Source organism: Phocoena sinus, chromosome 2, assembly GCF_008692025.1.
Source record: "Phocoena sinus isolate mPhoSin1 chromosome 2, mPhoSin1.pri, whole genome shotgun sequence".
NCBI classification, from domain to species: Eukaryota; Metazoa; Chordata; class Mammalia; order Artiodactyla; family Phocoenidae; genus Phocoena; species Phocoena sinus.
Window position 1 is genome coordinate 67,112,901 of NC_045764.1, and position 24,307 is coordinate 67,137,207.

Below are 24,307 nucleotides of genomic sequence, written 5' to 3' on the forward strand. Positions count from 1 at the left end.
TCAACTGACATTAAGATGAGCTTGCATTCCTCCGTACCGCCTGGCCTCCAATTCTAGATTGTTTGTGGAGACTCAAGACAGATGGCTCGTGTGCCAACAACTGGAAGCTGGCTGTGTGTTTGCTCTAGAGAACCTCTCTGACACGTGCCAGGGCTGGGCCTTAGTAGCAGAGAGCTCAACCGTCTCATTTGACAGATGGGGACACTGAGGCCCAGAAAGCCATAGTGACTCTCCATGGACACTCGGCCAATTTAGTGACAAAGCTGAGATTAGAACGCAGGTCACCCTGCCCTGGTCCAGCCTTCTCTGGGCTTCACTTTGGGTTCTGGTGACATGCAAACATGTCTGTTGGCTCACGCATGTGGCAGCAGATTCTGAAGACCACAAGTCATGACCCTGCTACCCAGCATGGAACCTGGAGCGTCGTAGCCCCAAATAGACATTCGTGGAAGTGAAGGACTGTAGAGCAGGGGTATACAGAGGCAGTGGTGGTAAATAAAGATGGGCATGGTGACCTTGGACAAATCCCCACCCCTCTCCCAGCCTGAGTTCTCTCATTAACAAGGGTCTTAAACCCAATCAAGTGGTTCTCAAACTATGTTCCAGGATACCCTAGGGTTCCAAAGAAATGTCTTAGGCTTGTCACTGCAGGTGGGGAGTTTCCTTATCCCCCATCCTTAACCCCAACCTCAGCTTCCTGTGTCTGCTTTTCATTGTATAGATTTTGCTTCTAAAAGGTGGGATTCACTGCAGAAAAACAAAGTTTTGAGACCTCTAGGTTATTGGATCTATAAGATCCCTGTTTGCTCTTGAAAACAAAATCCTAATAAGTTACCCTTCCCTGATAACATATTTGCGGCACACCATTTTTGACCCTGTGTTAACTTGTCCAGGGTTCACGTCCCCTGGCCATGGGGCAGAGAGAAAATGAGGTACGGGAGGGCCCTTGAGCCCAGCATTGATGCTAGGGGTCTGTCTGTATGTCTGTTGTTCCTGTGTCTGCCATTCCTATGTCCCAGTGAGGCAGGACAGCCCAGCTCTAAGGCTCTTGGTACATGGCTCAGGCAGGAGAAGTCATGACCTGCCTGCTAGGCCGCTCTGCTCCCTGACACGCTAGGTCCAGGCCTCGCCATGAGCTCTTGAGAAGGGAATGACTGGGTTACCACCCCAGAAACCATGAGTCCCCATTGTGTAATTATTCCTCCCCTTCCCTGATTGTCCATCATTTAAGACAGGGGTCCCCAACCCCCGGGCCAAGGACCGGTACTGGTCCTTAGCCTGTTAGGAAGCAGACCACACAGCAGGAGGTGAGTGGTGGACAAGTGAGCAAAGCTTCATCAGCCACTCCCCATCGCTTGCATTACCGCCTGAGCCATCCACCCCCTCCCCGCCGTCCGTGGAAAAATTGTCTTCCATGAAACCGGTCCCTGGTGCCAAAAAGTTTGGGGAGCGCTGATTTAAGAGCCAGACTGAGTCAGTTACCAATTGCTACAATAATGCCATGTAACAAATAATCCCCCCAACTCTGAGTGACAGACAATAATTATTTAGTTCATGTGGCTGGGTCAGCTGGATGTCAACTGACCTCAGCTAAGCTCAACTGAGAGCCCTGCTGGCCTCATGGGGCTTGCTTATGTATGTGCGGGATGGCTGACTCCAGCCGGGCTTGGCTAGAGCAGTTCAGCTCCAAATATCTCTCATCCTTTTCCTGGGATCAGTGGGCCAGACTGAGCAAATACTTCTCACATTGATGGCTGAAGTGCAAGTGGGCAAGCAGAAACAGACAAGGCATCCTAAGACCTTGTCTGGAAACAGACACACTTTAATTGCTGCCTCATATGGCCCAGCCCAGCGTTAAGTGGGGATGCTTCACGGGCGTTGTTTATTGTTGTTAGTCAGAGGTGAATCTTCTACTTTAGTTCAACACATTTTACTGAGAATCTCTGTGTCCCAAACCCTGCAGTGGGAATGAAGAGATAAGTGAAACCCAGGCCTTGTCCTCACATTGCTTGGGGTCTTGGGATGGGGAGAAGATGTATGGAATTCACTCTGCTCAGTGTAGAGATTTAACCCCAACCCTTAACAGGCATTCACTAAACTTCACAAGTATTCATTCCTCCATGAGTGGAGGTACAGGCAGAAAGAAGCTCACAATCCAGTGTGATTCCCCTGATGCCCCAGCAGCTCTCAAGGGCAGGGCCCAGAGCCCACCCTCCAGAGGCTTCCTGGGGGAGGGCATAGTTACTAGGTCTTCTGTGAGGGATGCAGGCCCCCAAGGGCAGGATCCCTGGAGCCGAAGGGCTCCCTGACCTGGAGCCACCTCCTCTCCAGTAGAGGCCTTCCTCCCTCGACTGGCAGAAGCTTCTCTGATGAGGGGACCGCATTGTCCCCACACCCCACCTCTTCTCTCATATCTCACTAGCGCCTCACTAGGGCCTAGACGGGGGTGAGGGGGCCTCGCGCCTCACCAGCAATGCCCCCAAACCTGACATTGCCTTCTTAGATGCCTGTCTTTGAAACAATGGCTTCAGGTAAGAAGGGAAAGACAGCTGGGGCTGGCGGCAGATCAAGAACCACCAAGCTTTCCTTATTTGCCACAGCAGGAGGGGCAGCAATGCAGAGGATGCAAATCAGCCAGGCATCTACAGCTCATCCCATCGCAGGTTGGAATGTGTGATTTTGTTTTGCATAGCAGAAGGAGGTCCACATTACCATTTCTTTTTGCTTAGGGTCTTTTCTTTTGTCAGGGTCTTTTCTCCTGTCCCCTGCCCCTCCCTATCTGTGATTTGCTTTTAGACAGGAGGATTCTTGAGGGGCAAGTAAAACTGGGAAGAGGGAGATAACACGAGAGAGTTCTGATACTATTTCAGCCTCCCTGGCCCCCATCCCAGCTCCCACCATCCAAGGAAAATGGGACCTCTTGCCTACACAATGTACGTCTGCAACCCAAAGCAGGACCCAGAGAAGCCTGGCGGCCTGGCGGATGGAAGGCGGCTGAAAGATGGTCACTCTCAGGTTCCCCAGAGTAGCTTCCTCCTGCTGTCAAATCTGGTGCTTCATCCAGATTTTCAAGGTCCTTGGGACTCTGGCTGTGTCCTTCTGGCACACTTGGTCCCCTGTATTCCGCCTGTTGTGATCAGAGATGCACCTGTCAGTTCTCTAGCGAGCAGGATCTGAGGCCGTGGGACCCAGGATGGGTGAGTTTTTAAGAAAGGGTGGGAGGGAGGAGGGCTAGCCTGGCAGTGAGGAGCTCGAGTGACAGAAGTGGGGAGGAAGGCTTGATGGTGGCGGGCAGCCCAGGGCAGGACCGATGAGGCCTCAGAGTGCGACCCTGCCACTTCCTAGCTGCGTGACCATGGCAAGTTACCTGCCTTCTTTGTGCTTCAGTTTCCTCACCTGTAAAGTGAGAATAATAGTATACTTACTTCAAGAGGCTGTTGTGAGGATTAAATAAATTTAGAACAGTACCCGGTGCCTAGTGAGTTCTATGTGCATGTACACTATAATTTTTATTACTGTTATCTAAATGGTAAGGGACTGTCCGTACCAATCAGAAAGCTAGGAAATAAACTAAGGGAAGAAGAGGCCAACAGGTACTGATTCTGGGAACAGGTTCTCAGAGGGTGAGAAATCCATCAGGCAAGTCTCTGCATATTCCTGGCACAGAGCAAAGATAAAAATATACAAAGCTACTCCTGAATGTTGCCCTGAATAGTGTGTAGCTGGATAAGAAAGCAGGGAAGATGTGGAAACTAGTGTAATCCATGGTAGAAAGCAACAGAAGCTATGAGCAACCCAGAGGAAGGAACACGTTGTAGCAGAGGTGTCATCAAAACTGGGCCTTGATGTTTGAGAAGAAGGGAAGAAAGGCCTTCAGTCGGGGTAAACAGCATGGGCAAAGGCACTGAGGCAGCTCAGAGAGCAGGGAATCTTGATTCAGTTCCAACTGACCGAGATCTGCTGCGTGCTTTCCATGGACCAGGCACTGCCACGGGTTAGTCACTGCATTCACTTTTGTCCACCACACTTTGAGGTTGGTATTATTATTCCCATTTTATAGACGAGTTAACTGAGGACCAGAGAAGTCCCTGACCCAGGGTCACCCATTAGTCAATGAATGCTGGAGCCAGGCTTCTCACATTGAGATCACTAGGCAAAATTTGATGTAATGGGGCGGGGGGGGGGGGGGTGGGTCAGGGAAGCTTCCTGGGGAGGGGTCAAGGATGGGACATTTGTGCTGAGATCTGAAGGTGATGAGAAGTTCATCAGAGATGCTCAGGCAGAAGAAATAGCACGTGCAAGGGCCCCAAGATGGGAGGAAGCAAGGTGCATCTAAGGAGCAGAAAGGCGGCCCTGGGGCCTGGACAGCAGGGAACCAGAGGAAGACAGGCTAGGGATGCTCTGAGGGCCATGGGGCCACATGGAGACTTCGGACTTTCTCCCCAGATCCTTGGGAAGCTAGTGGCAGCAGTGTGGGGTGTGACTGGTAGAGGGTGGAGCAGCCCATCATGGATGCTCAGCTGAGTCCCCTTGAGCTCTAGTGAGCACTCCCTGTGGAGGTGTGGAGTCCACAGGAGCTCCAGACACGTGTTGGCCAGTGTGCCTCAGCGCTTGGGACTGTCACCACCCTGCCTGGTGATAGCACAGTAGCCTCCACCTTAGCCTGGAGTGGTGGGTTTGAGATCAAGCGATGCTCAAACATCATGGTGTGGTTTCAGTGCTTTCTTGGGACTGGCTAATGCTTTCTTAAAAGATAAGATTCTGAGAAAGGGAGCAGCAGCTGATGTAACTTTGGCCGTAGTCCACAGGAGAGCAGGCCAGGAACTGTGGTTTTTTTCCCCCTCTGTCATCAGTATCAAGGGCCAGTAAAGTGGCAAGCTGCCCAACCAGGCTCCCACTGTCACTGCAATCGGCCTGTTGACTCCCATCAAAAACAACTTTGTTTTCTTTTATTGGTATTTGGGGTTCATAAATCTCTGAGAAGAGTACATTCCCCAAGCATGAAAGCCACCTGCCATCAGGGGAACGGGCCAGAGATCTTGTCGGGAGCCAAGGTCAGGGTGTCAGACTTGACATCACCTTTAGGAAATCCATTCTCTGGTTGATTCGGTTTGGTCAGAAGCAAATGCCGACTCGGGGAAGAAACCAGCACTTTGTAACTTAATGCCCCGTCCCTGAGAGCTTTTGTCCTCTTCCCTGTGGCCAGATTTCACTAATCCTGTCCAGGGGGTTGAGAGGTGGGGACACTGGGGGAGACAGGACTAGTCCTAGACAAAGCCCCCTGGGGGAGGGAAGGAGCACAGGGCTGCCGGCCTCCTCTCCCATCTACTGCCCCCAACCAAACCCAAAGACAGAGGAGGTGTGGGACCTGAGGGCAAGAGGAAAGACCCGTTTCTCTGAAAAGAATTTTCCCTGCCTCCAGTGGATCCTTCTCTGAAAAGCTGCTCTCCCAGGGGTAGCACATCACCCCAGTGCCCTAAGCTACCTGATCATGGGCTTGCTCTAACCTCCTCCCAGCTGAGTGATTTGGGGCAAATTACTTAACCTCCCAGAGGTATGATAATATCTACTTCACAGGGTTGGTGTGAGATTTAACTAAGTAATATAAAATTACTGGTGAGATACCTAGAATAATGCCTGGAACATATCAGTGCTCAGTGAATATTTTTTCCCCTGTTGCTCGTTGAGGGGAGAGAGCGTCCCAGCCAAATGTGGGTCCTGGTCTCTAACCATTCAGTATCTATTGACTGCTGACTCTGAGCTAGATCTTTATTCAAGGCGGTAAGGATACAGCAGTGAGCAGCGTCTCTCGGCACTTAGAAGACATAAGAATATTATAGAATATCAGGCATGTGACAATAAACAGATAAATATATGACATGTTAGTGATAAGTGCTATGAGGGCAAGTGAAGAAGAATAAGGGGGATAAGAGTGACAGGGTGTCCTGGTAAGGGACAATATGGCATTGAAACAGAGACCCAAATGACTTGAGAGAGTGAGCCCTGCGGGTGACCCAGGGAGGAGCTTTCCAGGCAGAGGGAACAGCCAGGGCAAAGATGCTAAGTGGGGACGGGTCTGACACATTCTAAGCACGGCAAGGGGGACAGAGTGGCTGCAGCAGAGGGATGGAGGGGGAGGACAGGAAATGAGGGGCAGAGGGAACAGGGTGGGATCATGCAGGGCCTTGCAGGTAAGGATTTCGGCTTTGACTGTGAGTTGGTGGGAAAATGATGAAGCATATGGAGCTGAGGAGTGATTGGATCTGACAGGTCTTGGAAGGATCCTTCTGGCCATGTTTGCCCAAGAAGCACTGATGGTAGAGAAGGCCCTGAAGACACAATTTATGGCCTTAGCTTCACTGGCCCTCACCCCTTTGTCGGCCTGGGAGTGGCGGGTGGGTCTGGATTTCTTGACTGCCCAGCATGCCTTCCTCTTGTCAAGGTCACCTCCCTTTGCTGGGCTCAGATGCAGGAAAGGGAGGACCAAGGACCACCAGGAGACATCTCCAGGGGGCACCAGGGAGCCAGATCAAGTGTTGCCCCCCAGTCAGGGAATGTGCGTGGCCTGTGCATGTGTGTGCATGGATGTGTGTCTGTGTGTGGGCATGTGTGCATGCACATGTGTGCCTCTCTGTGTGCACATACGTGCGTGTGCATGTGTGTGTGTCCATTCCTAGGACAGAGTTGGAGAGTTCCTCGTCTGCAGCTCCACTTCTTTGACCTCTCTCTGTCCACCTCCCAGCTGTACACAGGTGACACTAGTGTCTCTCTCTGCTCTGTGACATGCCCTCATTGGCCAAGGACCTGTGCCCCTTCATCCCTGTGTGCTCACCCGACCAGGCCCCTCTTCCCCAAGGCTGCCTGCTTCTAACCAGGCTGGTAAGTCCATTCGTGGGCTGGGCTTTGTAAATGAGAGTATGTAAATAACATACGCTTCTTCCCCCACCCCCACTTAGGGCTATGACACTAAGTTCACGTGGCGGATTAGCAATCATGCAGACAGGGTTGGCAGCTACGTAGCCACTCGCTGTCACTGTCTGCTCCTGTATCCCCAGCAGGTACTGATCACTGATCACACTAGTCTTGCCCACTGAGCCCAGACTTGACCTCAGAATCCTTCTTAACTCAGTGCTCCAGGCAACAGTAATAATCAATTGACATGGATGAGTGAGAACACATGTCTAACATCCCTAATCTAAGGTATTCTAGCGTTACCTCAGGGGACTCTAATTCTGGGACTCTAATGACGGAATTTTGGGCCACTGTATCCATTTGCTGAGCAGAAAAGAAAGTGTAGAAGAAACCTCTTGTTCCTGCCTGTACAGTAGGCCTTATTCAAGTACATGCTCCAGGGCATCACTCTTGAACTCTCAGACTCAGGGGGTCCGTGCCAAGGGAAGGACAGAGGGATGCTCAAGGGTACTGGCCTCAGATTCAGAGTCCCTATCCAGCAGGCTTTGGGACCTTGGGCAGGTCAGTTCACCTCCCTGACCCTCGGCTTTCCCGTTGCTGCCCACATCACAGGGTTGTAGTGGAGATCAGATGATAGCAGGTATGTGAGTGTTCTGTGAAATGTATAAAGTGCCCTACACATGAAAGGAACGACAACGATATTCTGTGTGTTTTGTTCTGCTGATTGGCTTTCACTTGTCTGAGAGTTTTGGCTCATGGTAGGATCCCACCCCTTAAATCCCATGGGTCCCAAGTTTGGTGGTCCGGTAGGTACTGATACGTAACGAGGCCCGACGTGCCTGAAGATGCCTCGTGGAGGGAAGGAGTCGCAGAGCAGGTGCCTGAGGTCCTGGCTCTGATGCTGCTGCTGACCCACTGTGTACCCCTGGACAGCCTCTTAACCTGTCTGGGTCTCAACCCCCCTCTGCCAAATGTGGATGATGCTTGCCCATTCCCCCCAAGTCCTGTGAGGGTAAATGGTGGCAAATGTGAGGAGACCCAGAACCCTAAGCGGCATACAAGTGTGAATTAAGAATGCCGAAGGGGTAAAGCTCTTTGCCCCAAGGCTTTCCACTAGGTGGAATCGGTTAATTGACCGATTAGGGGCCAGGGTGAAAGGGTTACGGGAATTTCTCTCTGCTTTGCCTCAGCTGCTCCAGCCGAGCCGTGTGCCAGGTGGAGCTTTGCCTATGGATTCAGAAGGAGGTGGTCAGCCAGCAGCTCTGGAGCCGTGGCCACTAGGACCTCAGGCTTGGTGGGGTGGTGGGGGGAGGCAAGAGAAGTGGGAAATCAGCTCCGTGACTCTTTAGCAGGCAGAGGTGAGAGAAGGGAGAAAGAGAGGGAGGACTGGGGAGTGAAGGAGGAGAGAGGAGGGGAAAGAGAAAAAAAAAAACAAAAAAACAGAAGAGGAGACCAGCAGAAGCTAGAAGAAGCAGGGTTGGAGGAAGGAGTGATGAAGGGGGATGGGGACTGTCTCTTCATTGTGGGAGCAGGAATTGTCTCGGGAAGGGACTGGGTCTTCCCCTTCAGACCCGCCTGGTCTCTCTAAGAGTAGGTTTTATGCCTATGCCTCCCCTATCAGATTGGCTCCCCCAGGGCAGTGGCTAGGCCTTTCCCATCAGACTGTTGGCTCCCCAGACAGGAACTGGGGCTCCCCAGGAATAGGGGAACATACTCCATCCACAGCCAAGACCCTGGACCTCCGCCTTCCTGACTCCTCTCCTCCCCACCCAGGGTTCACGGACACCTTCAACATGGACATCAAGAAGCCCCGAGTCATCCCCGGCTCCAGAGCCGCCTTCTTTGGCTACACGGTGCAGCAGCATGACATCAGCGGCAAGAAGTGGTGAGTGAGAGCTGCCGCCTCCACCGTAGCCCTGCACTGCCCCGCACCCAGCCCCTCCATCGGCTGGCCGCACTGGCCCTCATGTGTAGACTTGCCGGGGACTTGACTTCTTGTCGTGGCAGGTCAGGGGCTGCCTAGGATCTGCCCCTGTCCATGAAATCATGAGCATCTCATTTCACAGGCTTTGATCTTCTCATTTGAGAAATGGGATTGAGCACCCCTCCTTCTCCGGGTTATGGGACAGCACAAGTAGCAGGCACCTAGAACCAATAACGAGCCCCTCCCATCCCCTCTCAGGGCCTCAGGGTCTCATCAGTGGGGGCAGTGCCTCTGGTCCTGGCGGCTGGGAGAGCTGTTGGGGAGCGGGATGTCTCTGAGGGGACAGATGTGAGTGTGCTCAAACCTAAAATACAGGAACAGTGGGGCAAAGGGAAGTGAGAACAAGGCTGAGTGGCGGGGAGAGGGCCAGAAAGATCCCAAGGACCCCTCTGGGATGGGGGCGATCAAGAGGCGGGAAGCGTCCGCGTCTGATTTTTAATATAACTTTGTTGGATTATATTTTACATATTATATAATTCACTCATTTCAAGTGTCGATTCGGTGATTTTTTTTAAAGTAAATTTACCAAGTTGTGCAGTTCCTCAGTTGTAGAACATTTTCATCGCCCCAGTAAGATCCCTCATGCACGTGTACTGTTCATTGCCATTCTCCTTCTGCTGATTGGTTTTCAGCTGTCAGAAGGCAAGGCTTTCCTTCCTTCCTGAGATGGAAAGGACTAGCCCTTTGATTTGCCCTTAGAAGCCCTTGCCGAGTCAAGGGACCATATGAACACTGACGATAAATGTCCTACCTGCCCTCTTCCCAATCTGGCCTCTGCCTACCCTCCCACCCTCTTCTCCTTCTGCTTCCCCCACCTCCTTTCCTGCGCTCGACACTCTACCACATTGCATTGTTTCCGTTTTTCCAGTTCTCCAGAGCTTTGCACATGCTGTTCCTTCCTCCTGTGATGTCCTCTCCTACCTTCCCCACTCACCCTACCCTACCACTCAGATCTGACAAATTCTCTCATACATTTTTTTGTGAAGGAGTATCTTACTATCTTTCGACTGAGGTATAACTTAGATACAGTAAAGCATAGGCACCTTAACTGTCCAAACCGGTGAACTTTGACACATGTATATGGCCATTGTGATCACCTCCCAGAACATGATATAGAACATTTCCAGCTCCCTGGAAAGCTCCTTGTGCCTCCCACCGCTCCAGGTAACCACTGTTCTGACTCCTATCACCATAGATTGATTTTCCCTGCTTTTGAACTTCATACAGATGATATCACACATTAAGTGCGCATTTGTACCTGACCTGTTTTACTCAACATTATGTCTATTACTGTTGAATGTTTCATACTTGATGTTTCTTCACTGATGTGTAATATTCTACGGTAGCAATGCACCACGTTTTATTTATTTATTCTACTATTGATGGATCTTTGGATTGTTTCCGTTTTTGGCTATTTCAAGTAGAGATACTATTAACATTCTTTTTTTTTTTTTTTTTTTTTGCGGTACACCGGCCTCTCACCATTGTGGCCTCTGCCGTTGCGGAGCACAGGCTCCAGACGCGCAGGCTCAGCGGCCATGGCTCACGGGCCCAGTCGCTCCGCGGCATGTGGGATCTTCCCGGACCAGGGCACAAACCCGTATCCCCTGCATCGGCAGGAGGACTCTCAACCACTGCGCCACCAGGGAAGCCCTATTAACATTCTTATACATGTCTTCTGATGAACATATGCACTCATTTTTATCTGGTATATACTCAGGAATAGAATCACTGAGTTAAAGGGAAGGTATATGTTTGTGGGACCTGCCAAGCATTTTTTCCCCAAATGGTTTACCAATTTAAATTCTTCTAGTAACATGAGAGTTCTAGTTGCTTCCCATCCTCGCTAACACTTGGTATTATCATTTGTTAATTTTAGCCATTCTGATGGTGTGTAGTGGTATCTAATTGTGGGGTTAATTGGCATTTTTCTAATGACTAATGATGTTGAGTAACCTTTGGTAAATATATTGGCCATTTTGGTATCCTATTTTGTGAAGTATCCAGTTGAGTCTTTTGCCCATTTTTAAAATTATGTTGTGTGTCTTTTTATTGACTTATAGGACTTTAAAAAATATATTCTAAATACAAATCCTTTGTCAGAGAAAAGCATTGCAAAGAACTTCTCCCAGTCTATATCTTGCCTTTTCATTCTTTTAATGGTATCTTCTTATGAACAGAGTTCTTAATTTTAGTGAAGTCTGATTTATCTGTCTTTTTTATGGTTAGTGTTTCTTGTGTGTCCCATTTAAGAAATTTTTGCTTCTCCCAAGATCATGAAGATATTTTCCTCTGTTTTCTTCCAGAAGTTTGATGATTTTGCTTTCTCATTTAAGTCAGTGATTCATCTCAAATTAAGTTTTGTATGAGATGTGAGATAAAGATCTAAGGTTTTTTTTTTTTAATATGGATATCCAATTGATCTGGCACCATTTGTTGAAAGACTATTTCCCCACTAAATTGTAGTGTCATCTTTGTTGAAAATCAGGTGACCCTATATGTATGGGTCTATTTCTAGCCTCTATTCTACTCCATAGAATGGAAAGCTGCCTTGGTTACTGTAGCTTCAAAGCAAGTCTTGAAGTTAGTGTGAGTTCTCCATCTTTGTTCTTCTTTAACAAGATTGTTTTAGCTATACTAGGTCCTCTCTATTTCCTTATGAATTTTAGAATAGGCTTGTCAATTTCCCCAATCAAACTTGCTGAGATTTTGATTGGGATTGCATTAAATTTATAGATCAACTTGGGGAGGACTGAAATCTTGATAATACTGAGTCTTCCAAACCATGAACATGTATATCCCTCCATTTATTTAGTTTTTAAAAATTTTTCTCTCAACAGTGCTTTGAAATTTTCAGTGTAAAACTCTTGCATACCTTTTATTATATTAACTCCTAGGTACTCAATATTTTATGCTAATTAAAAATAGAATATTCTTTTTATTTTTTATTTATTTATTTGGTTGCGCCAGGTCTTAGTCGAAACAGGCAGGTTCCTTAGTTGCGGCTTGTGGGGCTCCTTAGTTGCAGGTCGCCGGCTCCTTAGTTGCGACACGTGGGCTCCTTAGTTGCGGCTCACGGGCTCCTTTAGTTGCGGCTTGCCGGCTCCTTAGTTGTGGCACATGGGCTCCTTAGTTGTGGCATGCAAACTCTTGGTTGCAGCATGCATGTGGGATCTAGTTCCCTGACCAGGGATCGAACCCGGGCCCCCTGTATTGGGAGCATGGAGTCTTAACCACTGTACCACCAGGGAAGTCCCTAAAATAGAATATTCTTACTTCATTTTCCACTCTTTTGCTAGTATAGAAAAATACAATTGACTTTTGTATATTTACATTATATCCAGCAGCTTTACTAAATTCATTTATTATTTCTAATAGTTTGCTTGTAGATCCTTTTGAATTTTCTATGTATACAAGCAGATCATCTGAAGTAATTACTTTATTTCTTCTTTTCCAACCTTCATAGCTTTTATTTCTGTTTCTCTTGCCTAATTGCAATAGCCAGGACCTTCAGTACGTGATTGAATAGAAGTTGTGATCCCAAACATGATTCTCTTGCTTCCCTTATTAGAGGGAAAACTTTCAATATTTCAGAATTAAATAAGATGTTAACTGTAGTTTATTGATTTGTTTGTTGTAGATACCTTCATATTAAGAAAGTTTTCTTCTGTTCCTACTTTTCTGAGGTTTATTTGTGTGTGTTTGTCTCTGTGTGTGTGTATGTAATAGGTGTTGAATTTTATCAGATGCTTTTTCTGCAAAGATTGAGATATTATATGGTTTTCCTTTATTCTGTTAATATTAATTATATTCATTGATTTTTTTGAATATTAAGCCCAATTTGTATTCCTGGGATAAACTTGGTCACCACATATTCATATATATATATATATATGTATATATGTGTGTATATATATGTAAATATATATAAATTGATTCTATTTATTAATATATTCTCAGGAACTTTATTTCTATGTACATGAGGTATATTGTGCAGCTAAATGCATCCAATATATTCTTAATTACAAGTATTTTGTTTTGCAATTCCTGAATTTCCACTTGATTCTTTTTATAGACTCTAATTCTATTAAAGTAATCTATCTTTCTCCCATTTGCCCATCTTTGACTCCATTTTTTTAAACATATTAATCACAGTTATTTTGAAGTCCTTCTTGGCTAAGGCTAACTCCAATATCTGGATCATCTCTGGGTCTGCTTCTAGTGACTGTTTTACCTTATGGTTATCAGGCACTTTTTCCTGATTCTTTGCCTGTTTAATATATATATTTTTATTCTTTGCTGAACATTGTGAATTGTACACAGTAGAGGCTATAGATTGTGTTACCTTCCTTTAAATACATTTTGTTCTGATGAGCAATTAAAATACTGGTGAAACCACCTAGAACTTACCACAGCTTGGTTTGGGCCTTGGTTAGGGCAGGTATCTGGTTTTGCCCTTACTTCTATGGTGCAGCCTTTACTCCTAGGGCATAGATTTCCTGAGGTCTCAACTGAAAGCCCACAGCAGTCATTAAAATGTCTCTATTCTGACTGGGCATGAACCCCAACATCTCCTAAGCACTGGGCAGCCTCTAAAATCTCTGCTCCCTGTGGCTCTTCTCTGATAGATCTTCCAGAATCTCACACTACGCATGCACAGCTTAGGGGTCAGCCAAGACCCTAAGGGGAAATGTTAGCAGAGTTTTGGGGGTCCTTTCTCTGTGGTGCTCTCCTTTCTGCCTGCTTCCACCAAATCCTAGTTATTTTTGCAGCCTCAGCCCCAATCACTGTTTCCTCTACCCAGCAAGACTGCTGCTATCTGACTGGACTCTATTTCGCTGTGCTGCAATAGGAAAGTGCCCTCAGAGAGAAAACTGGGTAAATGTGGGTTTAGTGCCTGTACTTACCTTTGCTCTAGTATTGAGCTCTCTAGTGCTATCTAATGCCTGAAAATAATTGTTTCATGTATTTTATCTAGCTTTCATAGTCATTTATGGCTGGAATTAAAAGTCCTCTTTCTTTTTAAAAAAAAAAAAAAATTATTTATTTGTTTATTTATTTTGCTGCACCGGGTCTTAGTTGTGGCACACAGGACCTTCATTATGGCATGTGGGATCTCAGTTGTGGCACACGGGATCTAGGTCCCTGACTAGGGGTTGAACCTGGGCCCTCTGCATTAGGAGCACAGAGTCTTAGCCACTGGAACACCAGGGAAGTCCCAAAGCCCTCTTTCATGTTCTTTAATCAACTTAAGTATCACTTCCTCTGAGAAACCTCCTCTGACCATCCCTTCCCATCACTAGATTAGCTGTACCCATAGAATTCTGGATTTTCCTTTTCATAACATTTATCAAAATGGATAGTAATTGCCTATTTCATTGTCTTTCTTCCTGAAATCAGGGGTATGCTCCCGGGAAATTAGTAGATGCTCAAAAGAACATACTTTGAGAGACTGAATTAATGGTATGAGTCTCTCTCAACCAGCCCAGACATCAGATGCACAGCATCTGTATTCTATACATGGTATAAATGGTCAAAGATTAAATGGGACTGACTTTCCCAAGACTGAATTTGTTGTGACCAATGTTTATTAAGCTTCTGTTAATAAATTTTACTAGACTCTGCAAAATTTGGGTATGGTTTCACTCTCAAATAACTCACCGACCAGTTGAGGAGTTGACACTAATATCCTTGAAATAATTTAAAAATAATGCAAGACAAAATACAACCTGCTGTTAATTATGTTCGTCTTTGTAAGACCACTTTCTCCATGAAGGCTTTCTGGATCCTTTTCCTAGTCTAAAATGGCCTTACCCTTCCTAAGTCCTCCCTCTGATGGCCCATATCATTTCCTACCTTGTGTTGGAGTCACTTATGCCCATGGCTCACTTCCCTTATCGGACACTAGCCTCATATCCCCGTGCATGAGAGCAGCCAGCAAGTTGTCTCACTCACAGCAGAAACTCAGCCAGAGTTTGAAAGGAGAAATTTCTGTGGCTGAGGTCTCTGGCAGAGCTTCATAGAAGAGGCGCATTTGAATGGGGTCTTGGAGGTTGGGCTTAGATGAGCAGAATGGTACAACAGAATTGACTCATGGCCACTCTTGCTGATCTGAGTGCAGCCGGAAGCATCATGGGAGCCGCTGGACCAGAGCTTGTTTCCTGGCTGAGAGAAACAGAGAGGCCTTGGAGACCCAGGGAGCTGCACCTCCTGCAGAATACACGGGAGCACACAGAACCTTTCAGGAATCCCTGTCCTCACTTGCATAGACCCCACTGCATATCCTACTTCGTTGCTTCCCCTCTCTGCTTTCTCCCCAGGCCCCCATTTTTTCTCATCCCATAGGCAGCGTTCCAAGAGTTTTATCCAGACCTAAGACCCCATGGATGTGGATCACGGGAAAAGACAGGTCGATGTCAATGTCATTTGGGGACACCACCTGGCAGTTATGCACAGGGGTGACTCCAATGGTACATGTTGTTTGAAGTCCATGCCAGGAGGTACCTCAAAGGAAGGACAAGTCCAAAGACTGCCACTTGGAGGAAGACCTTGGAAGAAGCTCTCTCATCCTCTCCACACCTCTATTTGCTCATGCACAAAATGATTGTGAAATTACCTATCTCAGCGTGCTAGGAAAGATCAACAAATACCTAAAACTTGAATGTTATAGTCAGTAAAGCAGGAAATGGAGGATTGGGTTGCTTTCACCCAGCAAGCAGCCAAGTCTGAAATCAGACCCCTGGTGACTTGGTCAAGCGGCTCACTTTGACCCAGGGTCTTCTGTCTCCTGGGTGTGGACCCAGCTTCCAGCCCTTAAGGTAGAGCTGGCACACCTTGGTCTGCATCTCCTGGGCCTGCAGTGGGGCCAGGGAATCTGTGTTTTAAAGAATTCCCCAGGACTCTAGCAGGGAGACTGGGGCCTCCTGAGGATCACCATTTTCGCTGAGGATTGGGAGATGCCAGTGGGAAACAACATCACCCCCAGCCCCTGCCCAAAAATCCAGGTCCCAACATTGCCCCAGAGAAGGACCCACCAGTTGTCTCCAACCACAGGCACCAATGAGGTCGGGCCCTCATTTATCAGGCTGTGAGCCTCCTTGAACATCAAGGGCACCAGACCCTGATGTAAATGGGTTGGAGGACAAGGGGACAGACCTAATGGGGCTACCACTTCATTCTCTTAACCCTTCATCTCCTGCCCACCACATTCCCAACTCAGAATTCAAACTCGGCAAAACTAACTGTGCTTCAGACATCTTGAACGGTTCTCCACATGCCTTGCTTTCAGCAACAATAACAACACTCAGAGACACACAAAAATGAAAAGAGAAGACAAATTCTTCTTGGGCTGAGTATTCTCTGCCCCTGCTTTTTAAGCCCTTGTGTATTTTCAGAGAAATTGAATCCACATGACTCTAATGTATGTACATTGAAATCATTAAGTCAGTTGGTTTTCAAGACCGTTTGATGTCCCAGAAACTCCAGTGTAGGGTTTGCAGAGGGCCTCACCAAGGCTTTGGTCCACTGGAGCAGGAAGCCTCCTGGTGCCGAGAAAAAACAGAGCTGGGCCCCACAAATTTCCAATATGTCACTGAAGCTTTCACCCCAGAGAAAGAAGCCTCAGCTCTCAGGGAGGTGGTGCATTTCACCCTCTCCCCTCAAGGGTGCTGGGAAGCAGGAACCTGGTAGCCCCAGTGGGTTCCACAAGGGGAACCCTTTGGAACTCAGTGGGCTTTAAGAACAAAAGGGCATGTGAATTCCCTGGGCCACAGGTTCGGGGATGTGAGCAACTTGTAAGAGAAATAGGCTTGTCCCCACTTTACAGATGAGGCAACTGAGACTCCAAGAGAGATAACATAGTAAGTGTCTGAGCTACGTCTGGAACCCAGGTCTTGTTAGGCCCAAGACAGCACAGGGCAGAAGCAGCCCCAGCCCAGAGACTGACTGGGAAACTACAGTCAGACTGCAGTGGTGCCCCTCCTGACCAGCTACACTGCTGGCCCCGTAAGAGTCGAGGCTGCGATGACCCAAGACCCAGCACTAGCAGATTCACATAAAAATGCTGAGTCCAGTCAGAAAGAGAGGGTGTATATTCACAGAACCCCAAGCCCGGATGATAAATACCAAGAGAGGACACACAGAAAGGATCGCAGGAGTTCACGTGAGGGAGGGAATTTCTAATTCAGCAGGACTAGGTGGGGGAGGGAATCGGGAGAGGGTTGTGGAGGAGGGGGCTTCCACATGGGTAGGATTTCTATGTGTAGAATAGACAGGGACGAGAAGAGTATAACAGATGGAAGGAACAGCATGGGTAAAAGTACAGGGCTGGAAAAGAAGAGGTCACATTTAGAGAAAGGACACTGTCCCATGTGTCTGGAAGAGAAGGTATGGAAAGCAGAGCAGTAGACCAGACCAGAGGCTGGGAGAGGGAGGGGAGTACCACAGAGCTTCTGAAATACCAGAGTGCGGGGATTGTATCTGGGAGGCAGTGGGGAGCCATTGGAGATTTTAGAGCAGGAGGGTGGTTCACTAGAGTTCTGATTTTTAGGATGATCACTTACGCTACCATATGGGAGGAGATCCTGGAGGTGAGGAGTCTGGTGGGAAGGCTATAGAAGTCTAGGTGGGTGGAGGACCTAAGGGGTGGGGCTTGGAGGAAGGAGCCTGCTTTATGAGTGTCAATAGTTCTTTCATTCGTTCTTGAGAACCTGTGCTAGGTCCTGGGAATTCAACGCTGAACAAAACTTCAAAGTCCCTGTCCTGATGGGACTTGTCTTCTGGTGGGGCAAGACACATTATGAAGTTGCCCATCATCTGTCAGATGGTGATGTGTGCAGTGGAGAAGTATTAGGCAGGACAAGGGGGCTTGGGAGCAGCGGGTGGGGGGAGGGCTGCTCCCTTATACAGGCCATCAGGCAGGGCCTCAGTGCTAGGGTGACAGCAGTCAGAGACCTAAAGAAAACAGAGAATCTGAGACAATCATGGATATCTGAGAAAAGAGTATTCCAGGCGGAGGGAATGGCAAGGGCAAAGGTCCTGAGGTGGGAAGATGCTTGGGATGTTCCAGGAACAGTGTGTGTGGCTGGAGCAGAGTGAGCCGGGCAAGAATGGAGGGGGGCGGGGTCAGAGATGAACCAGGATGAAGGATGACTGAGGACTTGTTTTGCTGACTGAGAAGATAGTGCAAAAGCAAAATCCAGCAACAGGAGACAGACTTTGGGGGAACGGGTGAGCTAATCTTCGGTCCCGTTGGTTTGAAGTATCCAAGGGTCAAAAGAGTGCAGCTGGACAGCTGGCAGCAGGGGACAGGAGCCTTCAGGTTTGCCTGTTCCCAGACAGGGAGGTTGGGGTGCAGTGCTGTGAGGGCTTATCTGTGTGTGCCTCTCCCAGAAGCCACCGAAGGGGCCTAGCTTGGGAGCTTGCAACTCTGGGCAGATGCCTACAGGACCAGCCCTTGAGATGTACGAAAGACTCATGATGTACACTCACGCGCACAGAATAAGTCTAGAGCTCCTGCCAAGACTCATTGCAACGTACGCGAAACATCTGCAGTACCACTCTAGAGCGCTGGTCCTCAAGCCTCGGCGTGCATCGGAATCCCCTGGGGGGCTTGTTAAATCGGATCACTGGGCCCCGCCTCCAGAGTTCTGATTCCATAGGCCTAGGAATGGAACTTCTAACAAGTTCCCAGGTGGCACTGGTGCTGCTGGGGCCCACACCCTGAGAACCACAGCCCTAGAGATTTCTATCCCTGGTTTCTTAAGTTGGTGACCCAGAGACACCTGGGAAGGGGCTGGAGCTGGGGTTGGGAGGACAGAGAGGAGGCTGTTTTTGCGAAGAGCTGCTCACACCTCATTCTTGTCATCCACCTGAAGCCGCTCCCGTCTCTCTTAGCCCTGCCTCTGCTTTCTCCTACTTTTCAATTTTCTTTTTTCTTCTCTTGGCCCGTTTCCTTGTCCTGATTTCTGCATGCCTTTCGCCGCTCCTTACTTGCTCAACTTTTCTTCCCCTCTGCCCCTTCAGCCCCCTTCCCTTCCCCATCCCTTCTCCCCTCCTCCCTCCTCACTTCTTCCACTCCCCTCTTGGCTCCTGCACCAGAATCTCTGATGGAAATGGGCAAGATAGGGGTTTAGAGGGTAACCAAAGCCAAGGGAGGCCACCCTGTCCCTGTACCCCGCTGCCCGCCCTGCTTCTGCACGTAGCCACCAATGTTATTAGTTTCACGGGCCTGACTGCACCCTTGAGGGAAGGGGAAGGAGCCCAGCCCAGGCTTCCTGGCACCTGTCCACCTGACCTGAGGCACCATCCGCAGGGCACTACCTGGCGGCAACCCTGGCTGGGGCCGAGAGAGTTTGCACACAGAGAGGGACAGGGCAGTGAGAGGGTGGGTCCTGGAATCCAAGAGAAAACGGAGAAAGGCGATCTGGTGGAGGGGAGACTGAGAAGGAAGTTAGGTGCGCTGGCTCTGCGGAATGACACCACAGCCTTGGTCTCCCCGGTTCTGGGGTGTCATGATGGGAAACAGAGGCTTCTCTTGGGCAAAAGGGAGCCTCTTAAACATAACTGTCCTCACCCTCTGCAATGGAAGGACAGACTTGGTGGCTTGGCTCATCCAAAGTCGCGAGGGGTCCTAGACAGCCTCCTGCCGCTTTGAAGGATCCTTTTGGATTCTTCTGCAATAATTGAACTCAGAGTTGGTGAAGTCAGATGCTGAAGGGCCTGTGTGATTGGGTGCCCTGCGGACGGACCTTGAGGCGGTAGGGAGGGAGATCCAGAGACCTGCTGGGCTCGGGCTCGGAAGCAAACCCTCCCCCCAGGGCAGCTCCTGCCAGCACCCCGCCCCACCTCCACCTCCACCCCTACCTCCTCCCAGAGGCCTGGCGCCACGCAGGATGGGCACCCTCATCCCCTAAGGTGGATAAGCTTGGAATGCACCTGCCCGACACAGGTTCACACCCCATCTCTCCCCGAAGACCTCGCTGAAGACATGGTATCTTCACACACAGGGCTATCTCCTTAGCCTGAAAACAGGGTCACCATTGCTGGGGTCTTCAGGGGACCCTGATTCTCAGAGGCAGAGATGGGTTGAGAAGGCACAGGGTGGCTGGGAGCAGGCCCACGAGGCACAGGTGGACACACAGTGAGCATGGGTGGGCTTGGCCTTCAGGACTGCTCCCCCTGCTGAGAGGGGTCTTAGAAATTATTTAGCCCCAATTCCTTATTTTACAAGCAAAGAAGGCAAAGGCCCAGAGCTAGAAAGAGCCTACACCAAGGTCATCCTTGAGACCCAGGTCTCCTAAAGCCCAGTCCAGCATTGCTTCTACTTCCTGTAGTATTTCCACCTGCTACATGTGCGAAAACTGCCAAAGCATTAGTCCACCCACCATCCTGGGTCCCTTGTCTCAAGATCACTAGGTGATATCTACTTAAACTAAATACTAGTAGAATTTGGGTAAGGCATTAATTCTTCTACCATACCTTCATCTACTGACCTTCCCAGATAACAAGTTTGCATTTTCACTAGGATCTTTCATGTCTAAAACCCACTGATGATGGAATTTAGGGTTGACCGGAAAGGAAATCCATGAGGAATAAATCCACAAAAATTGGCTGGCAAGCCTAGGCCCAGGGGGTGATGCCCTCGGGCCCTGTCATTTCCTCCTTACCAACCCCAAGGTTTCCCAACCTCTCATCTGTGGCCCTTTTCTGCAGGGTTATAGCAATGTCACAAAATGGGCACAGATCTTCAGCAGATAAGTGAAGGCACACTAGGGTGGCCCTTACTGCAGGAAAAGCCTAGGCTTCAGAACCACACAAACCTGGGCTCAGCCACTTTCCAAGCCATGGTAACTTGAGCACATCACATCCACGTACTGGACCACAGTTTCCTTATCTGTAAAATGGGCACAATGATGCAAACCCCCAAGAGTACTTTGAGGAAGAAATAGGAGATGGTGTGTGAAGTGTCTACCATGGGCAGATGCTGGGTAAGTTAGTTCCCTTTGCGGGCCTGTTCCTCAAGAAAAGATATGGTGTCCAGGAGGGGTTTCCAGGAAAAGGGCCCCTGGGGCCAGTTTTTTGGGCAGAATGACAGATCTTATCCAAGTCGTCCCCCCTCCTCGGTGACAGTTATCAGGGCTGGGGCAGCCTCAGACTTGGTTGCTGTGGAAATCTCACTAAGGAACATCCTAAGCTCTTCTCCTGGCTTGGGCCCCCAGAGCGGGCTCCCAACACCACAGTACATAAATGCCCTCTGCTATTTTCTCTTGGAACAAATAAAATCCGGCACCATGGCTCATGCTGGTTAACAGATAAATCACTACAGAAGCAAAGCCCAGGATAGGATGAAACCACCCAACACACGAGAGAGAGAGGAAGAAAGACAGACAAACTGTAGTCGTTGAGGACATGTTGGCCCAGGGCCCGGGGCCAAGCCACCCAGCAGACCCTGGCAGGCAGGCAGCACATGGACAAGAAGAGAGTGAGCCACAGAGGGCTGGACAGTTAGGCAGACAGTCACCCTCACAGGCAGGAGCTGGGGGCTCCTTCAAGCCCTCAAAAACACAAAGCAGCATTGAGAGCAGCCAAGAAAAGCCTGTTGGCCCCAGAACGAGCCAGAATTCTCAGGGCAGTGTTAGTATTTAAGATGCAGCCTGCAAATGACCCCCCATCTCCAGGAGATTTGTTTTCTCTTCTCTGCTAGCTCTCTCTCATGCTCTCTCCTTTTTTTTTTTAATTTTTTTAATTTTTTCTTATTTTAAATACCAAACCAACACGGGAAAGTCCTAGACTTGAGGAGTATGTCAGCGAGGGCCCAGGTAACCTCTGACACACTCCCAACCTGGTCAACCAGAGTCAGAGCCAAGGCCAGTCCTCAGGGCCCTAGAATGACCATACTGCCGTGCTGATCCAGGCAGAGCAGAGAGCCAACTTCTATGTGCTTTGGGGGTAAGAGGCACAATCTCGGTAGTGGAAACATTGAAAGCAAAATCTCCTGGTTTCTAACCTCTAAGAAAGAAAATAAATCTAATTTGGGCAGTTCGGGGAAGCCAGAGGGATTTGCCAGCTCAGCATCTCCTCCACCTGCCATCCCCACCATCCCCCCCCTCCCCCCGCTTCAGCAGCCTGTGGCTCTTCCACCTCCCTCCCTCCTCTGCCACCAACACTGTTCCTTCTGTGACCCCAGTGTCCTTCCTAAGACCAGAACAGGAGAGGGAAGGTGAGCTCCTCACATGAGGTGGAAAATAAACTAATGCTGAAATTCACTCCATCTTGAGAATGGCTTTATAATTTCACAGGCTTGAATTTTTACGACTGGCATTCAGTTTTTAATCGCTCCTTGGCACTTTATCTGCAGTCATCATAGCTGACACTAGGGGGAGCAAGGCTGCCTGGTAACAGCTCTTCTCTCCAGTCATCTAAGCTTCCCATGGATGCCACTAAGGACCACACCTGCTTCCATTCGGTTAGGCTACAAAATGTGAAAAACTAAATTCCTTATTGAAAACCACGAAGAGGAATAAACATGTTTTAAAGTTATATACAATTAGAAAATCAAATCAGCGTGCTATACGTGCTTTTTCCTCACTAATGTTAACTGTGATCCATCCCTAACCTAACCCTTGTTTTCTCCAGGCTTGGATAGAATGCCTTCTTCTAACTTTCCCTGACTGTTTTGTGAAGAATCAAGAGCCCCTCAAGATTTCAAACTCTTGCAGGTGTTTTTTTCTTCTCTTTCAGCAACTTCTCTTCCACACAGCAGCAAGACTCAGATACACAGCCAATGGCAAAGGCTTCTTATTGAGTTGAGACCATCTTGACAAGGTTTCTGTCATTTTCTGTTGAGTTCCTAAATCCTCCCCACTTTCTCTCTTGAATCACTTCTTCCTGATTTAGCTCTGATGAGTCACCCTGAGCCAATAATGCAGAGAGACAGAGAGAAAGAGAGTAGTAGAAAAAGCCAGTTAAGAGAAATGGAAAATGAAATGGGGAAAAGGGAAGAGGAGAGAAGACGGGATGGGGAGTAAAGAGCTCAGAAAGTAAGGAGAGAAAGGCGGCTGTGGGCCCTAAGGGTAGGGCTTGCTTTTACTCGTCTCTGCATCTTTGGTGCTAGGTGCAGGCCCACAGGAGGGGAAGGAGAGAATGGTTCTAGGAGTCTGCATTCTAAATCTCAGGGAAGCCCAAAGCTGGACGTTGTTGTTATAAAGAGTCTGGGGATGATGGCCGTATGTGGGAGAGGTGGAGATTTCCTGTCTTTTTCTTTCCCCTGCAAACCTTAGAAGGGCCCAGCTGAAATGAAGTCAGGCAGAGGGCAGGAGGGTGGTGGACAGTGGCTTGGCCCACCTGGGATGGCTCTACCTGCGACAGCAACTCCCCTCTGTGCTCTCCCCTCTGCCTCTCCCCAACCTCAGAGCCAAGGATTTTTTTTTTAACATCTTTACTGGAGTATAATTGCTTTACAATGGTGTGTTAGTTTCTGCTTTATAACAAAGTGAATCAGCTATACATATACATACATCCCCATATCTCCTCCCTCTTGGGTCTCCCTCCCTATCCCACCCCTCTAGGTGGTCACAAAGCACCCAGCTGATCTCCCTGTGCTATGCGGCTGCTTCCCACTAGCTATCTGTTTTACATTTGGTAGTGTATATATGTCCATGCCACTCTCTCACTTCGTCCCAACTTACCCTTTCCCCTCCCCATGTCCTCAAGTACATCCTCTATGTCTGCATCTTTATTCCTGTCCTGCCCCTAGGTTTTTCAGAACCTTTTTGTTTTTTTAGATTCCATATATATGTGTTAGCATACGGTATTTGTTTTTCTCTTTCTGACTTACTTCACTCTGTATGACAGACTCTAGGTCCATCCAGCTCACTACAAATAACTCAATTTTGTCACTTTTTATGGCTGAGTAATATTCCATTGTATATATGTGCCACATCTTTATCCACTCATCTGTCGATAGACACTTAGGTTGCTTCCATGTCCTGGCTATAGTAAACAGAGCTGCAACGAACATTGTGGTACATGACTCTTTCTGAATTATGGCTTTCTCAGGATATATGCCCAGTAGTGGGATTGCTGCGACGTATGGTAGTTCTATTTTTAGTTTTTTAAGGAACCTCCATACTGTTCTCCATAGTGGCTGTATCGATTTACATTCCCACCAACAGTGCAGGAGGGTCCCCTTTTCTCCACACCCTCTCCAGCATTTATTGTTTGTAGATTTTTTGACGATGACCATTCTGACTGGTGTGAGGTGATACCTCATTGTAGTTTTGATTTGCATTTCTCTAATGATTAATGATATTGAGCATCCTTTCATATGTGTGTTGGCAATCTATGTATCTTCTTTGGAGAAATGTCTATTTAGGTCTTCTGCCCATTTTTGGATTGGGTTGTTTGTTTTTT

General features: G+C 48.4%; 1 protein-coding gene across 1 annotated transcript in view; it reads left to right on the top strand.

Annotated features, from left to right (window-relative positions):
* The window catches only part of ITGA11 (integrin subunit alpha 11), a 141,880-nt gene that overhangs the window by 22,483 nt on the left and 95,090 nt on the right, over window positions 1-24,307 (top strand). The window contains 1 exon segment of the mRNA XM_032621170.1: window positions 8,686-8,797. Coding sequence (XP_032477061.1) covers window positions 8,686-8,797 — 112 coding nt within the window.